At 44.9% G+C, this 7,500-nt stretch overlaps 1 protein-coding gene across 2 annotated transcripts in view; it reads right to left on the minus strand.

Annotated features, from left to right (window-relative positions):
- prep (prolyl endopeptidase) overlaps nucleotides 1–4,135 on the minus strand; it is a 16,600-nt gene extending 12,465 nt beyond the window's left edge. For both annotated transcript variants that reach the window (XM_080533947.1, XM_080533948.1), the window contains exons 1-4: nucleotides 4,018–4,135; nucleotides 3,324–3,398; nucleotides 1,141–1,274; nucleotides 340–470 (exon numbers count right to left, since the gene is read on the minus strand). In XM_080533947.1, the coding sequence (XP_080390073.1) occupies nucleotides 340–470; nucleotides 1,141–1,274; nucleotides 3,324–3,398; nucleotides 4,018–4,059 (382 nt within the window). In that variant the 5' untranslated portion in view covers nucleotides 4,060–4,135. The remainder of the gene's footprint in view (nucleotides 1–339; nucleotides 471–1,140; nucleotides 1,275–3,323; nucleotides 3,399–4,017) is intronic.
- Nucleotides 4,136–7,500: the final 3,365 nt, after the last annotated feature.

The raw sequence follows: 7,500 nt of genomic DNA on the forward strand, positions 1-7,500 counted from the left end.
TTTGCAATAGACTAGACCACTATCATACAACACGATTTCCGGTTCATCTTTGTTTTTTAATAAATAATTCATATTAATAATAAATAAATTTTTAATCTAATAAATTCCCGAACTTTTACTAATAGTTTTTAGGACTCAAACTCTTTGGACAGAGTCTAATTCAGAAAAGTATCTACAAAATTCAAGACCTCATAAAAACGTGATAAGACTTTTTAATACTTACTAAGGGTCTTGATTTTCCCAAAATTGATTTATCAACTTTTAATACTTTTCAAGACACCGCGGATACCCTGTATTTGAACGTAGGGCCATGTCCTTTCTCAACAGCGGGTCCCTCACCTCTTAAAGCGACAGTCCCGTCCTCAGAGAATGTGTTTGGGTCCAGGAAGACTGTGGGTTCTGCGTCCAGACTCTCCTGCACGTACATCACACTCTGGTTCTGGAGGCCCGTGTTGTAGAAGTGGAAATACCTGCCGTGGAAAAGCGGATGGAACTACATTACCCAGGGTTCCTGTGACTAACACAACTACATTACCCAGGGCTTCCTGTGACTAACACAACTACATTACCCAGGGTTCCTGTGACCAACACAACTACATTACCCAGGGCTTCCTGTGACTAACACAACTACATTACCCAGGGTTCCTGTGACCAACACAACTACATTACCCAGGGTTCCTGTGACTAACACAACTACATTACCCAGGGTTCCTGTGACCAACACAACTACATTACCCAGGGTTCCTGTGACCAACACAACTACATTACCCAGGGTTCCTGTGACCAACACAACTACATTACCCAGGGTTCCTGTGACTAAGTCAACTACATTACCCAGGCTTCCTGTGACTGAGTCAACTACATTACCCAGGGCTTCCTGTGACTAAGACAACTAATGAACTAGTAACTTATATACAGTAAATGAAAACAAGAACACAAGAATGTAAACATATTACAGGGTTACAGAACATTGCCCTATTCCCTTGGTTATTGCACGGTAGTTTCTCGTATTGCACGGGGGGGGGGTTACAGAGGGGATTTTTGTTTTGTTTTGCTTAGATCTTAATGACAGAAATGACAGCTGTGTTTGGGGTTGGGTAACATTCATTCAAACATCCAGTCTCTCCCCCTCTCTCTCACCTGTCGCCTCTCTTGAAGGGGCAGCTGTACTTGGGGTAGTCGTAGAGCTCGGTCATGCGCTCCTTGAACAGGTCCCTCACCTCACAGCGCTCCAGGTATGGCAGCGTCAGCTTGTTCTGGGCGTTGACAAAAGCCTGGAAAAACAAAGCAAAAGCTACGTCACTTTGATTGTTTTTAGAGCACTTAACGGGAAGGCGCCCGCGTACTTGGCTGACCTATTGCGCACACCTTTAACACAACACCTAAACACACCTTCTCTCCCTGGCCTTTGACCTGAGGTGAGCCTGCCTCCCGACACTGCACTTTTATTTCTGCACAGTTTGTATTTTGTATCGCACCTTGTTTTTAGTGTATTTTTATCTCGTTTCTCTTTTACTAGTGTTTTCTGTTAAGCACTTTGTTTTTGTCGTAAAATGTGCTATATAAATAAACATGACTTACTTACTTTAGTGACCACTTATGTACAGCAGGGGGCGCTAGATGGACAGTGTTCTACCCCTGAATGTCAATTGCTGACTGCTAAAGGTCTCTATGCTGTCTGTCTCTCAAAATGAGTTGACACTCTTTCTCTGCCTTTGATTGTAAGAACTAGTTGGCACACGTGATCCATGATAATCAATACAGCTTTTTAACGTAAATGAAGCTTCTCAATGTTGCAACTACATAAAAAAAAAGAACTATTTTGATAACTATTTTCAAGAACAATCTGTCATCAATATCTGACATCAATATCCATCCATTCATCACATATTGGACCTAGAACCTAGCTCTCAAAACAGTAGGTTGGTTAGTTATAGTTATATAGGTGTGGTTGGTGTGTTCCCAACACCTGTGAAAGGTGGACACCTGCAATAAAGGTGGACCACCCCTCTCTCTTTCTCTCTCTCTCTTACACACACACAGACAGACAGAGACACACACACACACACACACACACACACACACACACACACTAAGGCTGCCACGATTAGTCGACTAGTCACGACGACGTCGACTACCAAAATCGCCGCCGACATATTTGGTAATCGCCGTAGTCGCATGTTTTTTGGGAGCTGAAATAAGCGTTTTTTTTTTTTTTTTTGCCTAGCACCAGGGGAGCCCCCCCTCCCAAATGTCGTTGTTTGGTACCTGTACTATATCAATGACAATAAAGACCATTCATTTCATTCGATAAGCATTCGTTTTTCTTCCCTGAAGCTGCCACTGGCTAGCGTCTCCCAGTGTCTTTGATGTACATGCGCAGTGTCGGTCATCCGGGGCACACGTGACTTCCCAGGAAAAACAAACAGAGAAATGTCTTCCTGTCCTCGTACCTCTAAAGTGTGGGAGCATTTCAACCACAACGTTGAAAAAAAGAATGTAAAATGTAAAATTTGCAAAGCTGAACTCGCTTATCATGGCAGCACGTCTATGATGCGCGAGCATCTAAAAAGGAAGCACGTTGTGGCAGATGACGAGGAAGACGATGGCTCGTCTCGGTAAGCTAGTTAGCTTGTTATTGGCTAACGATATCGTTACGTTAAAAGCCTTCTTACATTATTTTACGTTGTCATCAAAGCGATACTTATCAAATAGCTAAAAATGTTGTCTTAACGTTACAGTGCTAAGAAGGCGCGTTCTACTATGAGATGAGTGAAGCAAAGCAAAACTTTTGTACTCTGTACAAGTATTTATTTTTGTTTTTGTATTCTTTTGGTTGCCTAGTGCCTAGCCTACCTCATTTTACTCAGCAGTTTGCACCCTCTACTACTCTTTACATTACATGCAAGTGATGCCAGAAATAAATCTGCAAAGTTCATTAAAATGTCTATTTTTGAGTGAACAATCATTTTAATTGTCTTTATTTTTAGTTAGCACATGCCTACAACAACAACTAACAACTTCAAGCTAAATTTAGAAGCTGATTTAGAAGATGATAGCTAAATAAGAGCGATTGAGTAATTGTGCGATAAGCTGTAATTTATGATCCGATTAGTCGACTAATCGTTAAAATAATCGGTGACTAGTCGACTATGAAAATAATCGTTTGTGGCAGCCCTAACACACACACACACACACACACACACACACACACAGACACAGACACACACTGCAATGATGCTGATCAGCAGGCTTGATCCTTCAGTATGTATCTGGGAGCAGAATGACAGGTTGCCATTCTGCTCCCAGGGCGTCTCTCTCACCTGCGTCTTCTCGCTGTCGGGGTCCTCCAGCCAGCTGTAGGGGTCTGGGATCTTCTGGCCATGGTAGACGTCCACCTAACACACAACAACCATGGTAGACCATCAGCATAACACACAGCAACCATGGTAGAAATCAAAAATCAACCCTAACACACAGCAACCAACCATGGTAGAAATCAACCTAACGAGAACATCGTTAGAGATGAGGAATATGAGGAAGCTTAGCTCAACTGAGACAAAGCCCCAAAAGACAAGACAAAACAAAGCCTTTTGAAACGAGCCAGTCAGCATCTTTCTATGAGCTCAGCTCATCTGACATCTGACAGGCCACTCCCCCTAAGTGTCTAAGCCCCTCCCCCTAAGTGTCTAAGCCCCTCCCACATTGACAGTCCCTACCTAGCCTGGCTAGCACTAGCATAGCCTGCCACTAGCTTAACAAGCTAAAGTTGTGATGTGTTTTAATTCATTTTCATTCAAACATCGCCTATTCAACATGCTAATATAGGCTAGGTAGCCTAGCCTAGCGCACACACCCAGTATCCCTTGGGCTATCTTAAGCTTGAGTATGATGATCTATGATGATGATGCTAAGCTAATCCGAGCTAGCATGATGAAGCTAACCTAACCGGCCAGCAAAAGCCGATGAGGGTGATGACGCTAAGCTAATCTGAGCTAGCGTGATGAAGCTACTTACTACCGACTCGTCCCGGTAGGCCTGCGGGTATTGGAAGGACATGTTGTCAGGAGAAGAAGTCACTCTGCGGCAGTGGTTCCGTAACGCGACACGTTGTGGTGTCAGAGACTGAATGAAGGGTTTGGAGAGGAGGACTTTAGAGAGGACCCGACCGGACATCAACTTGGACGTTGAGGCTTTTTGTTGGGGGGGCGTGGCCAGAACGGGATTTGCTTTTTGTCCCACCGAGACAACGAGAAGAATGAACGTTGTTGAGCTAAGCTTGTTGTGGTGAGAGCGCCCTCTGTCGGTTGAACAAAAACAAAACAGTTCTCCTGACGACAGTCCCCCCCTCTATCTGTCGATATCGCTCTCCCTCTCTCTCTCTCTCTCTCTCTCTCTCTCTCTCTCTCTCTCTCTCTCTCTCTCTCTCTCTCTCTCTCTCTCTCTCTCTCTCTCTCCCCCCCCCCCTCTCTCTCCCTCTATCTCTCTCTCTTTCTCTCTCTTTCTCTATATATCTCTTCCCCCTCTCTCTCCCCCTCCCTCTCCCCCATCTCTCTCTCCCTCCCCCCCTCTCTCTCTCTCTCTCCCTCCCCCCTCTCTCCCACTCTCTCTCTTCCCCCCCCCCTCTCTCTCTCTCTCTCTCCCCTCTCTCTCTCCCTCTCTATCTCTCTCCCCCTCTCTCTCCCCCTCTCTCTCCCTCTCTATCTCTCCCCCCCCCCCTCTCTCTCTCTCTCTCTCTCCCTCTCTCTGCCTCTCCCCCTCTCTCTCTCTCTGCCTCTCCCTCTCTCTATTGTATTTCTCTATCTGTTATGTGCTCAAACTTAAATCTTGTACATTATTAAATCAGGCCGGTTTCACCGACAAGACTTAAGCCGCCTAATCCTAGACTAAAAAGCATCTTTAATGGTGATTTTGTTCAGTTGAAAGTGTGATTATTTAGTCTAAAGCTTAAGCCGTGTCTGTGAAACCAGTCAATTGTGTGTATAAATACACCGAAGACAACGCTGATGTCCCAGTGTCCTCCTGTCCTGCACCGTCTCTCCTCCAGGGTTGCCAGATGGGATGACAATTTCCAGCCTAACCACAGTCTAAAAAACGCTAAATCCACCAAAAACCTCCAGCCCAAAATCTAGATTGTCAGTTACAATTACTATTGGGCAGGTGCCCATCTCTGCCCCCTAAACTGTATATCTGTTGCCAATGATGTTTGTAAAATAAAAAACCTGCACATTGTATGTAGCTTATACATACTAGGTCCAGTGTGTTTTAACTTACACGCATTTCTTAACTTTTCAGGCACTGACATTTTGATACCGCCTAAATGCTGTTTATCCAGCCTAACCGCCCCAAATGCTTTTTTTCCGGCCCAGTCTGATCAAAAGTAGCCATTCGGCGGTAACCCGGCCCATCTGGCAACCCGCCCCATCTGGCAACCCTCCCTATCTGGCAACAACTCCTGTCCAGTCAGGGGGTTATCAGTGTCATCAGGGGGAACTCCGTCACCACCTCCATTTATCCCCAGAGGAGAGAGGAGGGGGGCAGACCATCCCTCATCCCTCCTTCCCTCCTTTCTCCTCAGCTGTCATCTCTTCCCCTCCTCTTCCCCTCCTCTTCCTCCTTCTCTCCTTCTATCTATCAACCCCCATCTGACCATCTATCTCCACACTATCTCATCCTGTTTCTTTTACTCAGTTTGTGTGTGTGTGTTTATGTGTGTGTGTGTGTGTGTGTGTCTGTGTGTGTGTGTGTGTGTGTGTGTGTGTGTGTGTGTGTGTGTGCGTGTGTTTGTGTGTGTGTGTGTGTGTGTGTGTGTGTCTGTGTGTCTGTGTGTGTGTCTTGTGTGTGTGTTTGTGTGTGTGTGTGTGTGTGTGTGTGTGAGAGTGTGTGCACAATCCATTAGGGACAGCCTTGGAGAATGGATATAATATACAGTACACTATGAAAAACTGAAGTATCAGTAAAAATACACTTTTACTCAATTTGTGTGTCTGTATGTGTGTGTGTGTGTGTGTGTGTGACTGTGTGTGGGTGTGTGTGTGTTTGTTTGTGTGTGTCTGTGTGAGTGTGCGTGCGTGTGTGTGTGTGTGTGTGCGTGTGTCTGTGTGTGTGTGTGTGTGTGTGTGTGTGTGTGTGTGTGTGTGTGTGTGTGTGTGTGTGTGTCTGTGTGTGTGCGTGCATGAGTGCGTGTGTGCGTGCGTGCGTGCGCAATCCATTAGGGACAGCCTTGGAGAATAGATATAATATACAGTACACTATGAAAAACTGAAGTATCACTTAAAAAAAACAAAGGCAGGTTCAGTAAGAGATGTCACATGACACAGACAGGCCTGCAGAACCAGTCATGTTCAGAGTCCGTCATAGCTGAGCAGTTTTTCACTCTGGCTTTCATTGGGTCTCCTACCATCACCCCAGCTTCCCACCTGCAGGTTCTTAGCCTGGGTTTAGCCTGGGTTTAGCCTGGGTTTAGCCTGGGTTTAGCCTGGGTTTAGCCTGGGTTCAGGCAAGGCAAGGCAAGGCGAGTTTATTTGTAAAGCACATTTCATACAACAGGGCAATTCAAAGTGCTTTACCTACAGCAATAGAAAAATACAGAAAAAGAAATCCAAAAAAAAGGATAGTAAGAAAGATGAAAATAAAATAAAAAATACATGAATAGAATAGATACATATATAGAAAATAAATAGATAATCATTTAACAACATAACAAGACAATGAATAAAACGATATAGATAAAAAGTGTTGTTACTGCAACTGTATTCAAGCGCTGCTCTTCCCGATACGGCGTGTGAGATTGCAGGTAAGTCCTACCTACGGGGGGGGGGGGGGGGGGGGGGCGGTTGAGTTCAAGGCCTTCCTGCTATGTTCATCCTGTTTCTTTCTTCATATAATAGTATTACATTCGGTTGTTAAGTCGTGACGTGTTCCGGGTCCAACGTTGGCTGAGGCGCTCTCTTCGAAATGCCGCAGTAATAATAATAATTCATTATATTTATATAGTGCTTTTCCGAGGCTCAAAGACGCTGACAATTATGGGAAAACCGGGAAAGTGCTGTGTCCCTTGTTGTATGAATAGATCCCAGTCTAAAAAACGATTGAACTGTCATTCTACCGCTTTAGTACAATACTGGTACTCTGGTGTGGGGACATTTTAGATTTGGACCCGGAAATTGCTAAATGTCATGCGTGACGTCAGACGTAACCGAATATTGTTCAGTAGCGGTGGGTTAGAATTGATGGGCTCCCTGGTTGTATATTATTTGGACATAATGTTGTCTCATTCAGCGGGGGGCTGTATCCAGAGATGGAACCGTCCTTTTCGCCAAATCTGTTGTTTGTTAAACAACAAAACGGACATTATTTACTAGGCCTCAGTCCCCTGATTGAACAGTGGCGACAGGTTCCAGAGGCCTCGTGCGTCTGTCTGGTTGGGACGCCACTAGAATGCGGCTTTTCTTCATTCTGCAGTAGGTCAAGGCAGATTTAATTACCTACTGGAAGTTT

Source organism: Nansenia antarctica (genome assembly GCF_963989245.1).
Source record: "Nansenia antarctica genome assembly, chromosome: 6".
NCBI classification, from domain to species: domain Eukaryota; kingdom Metazoa; phylum Chordata; class Actinopteri; order Argentiniformes; family Microstomatidae; genus Nansenia; species Nansenia antarctica.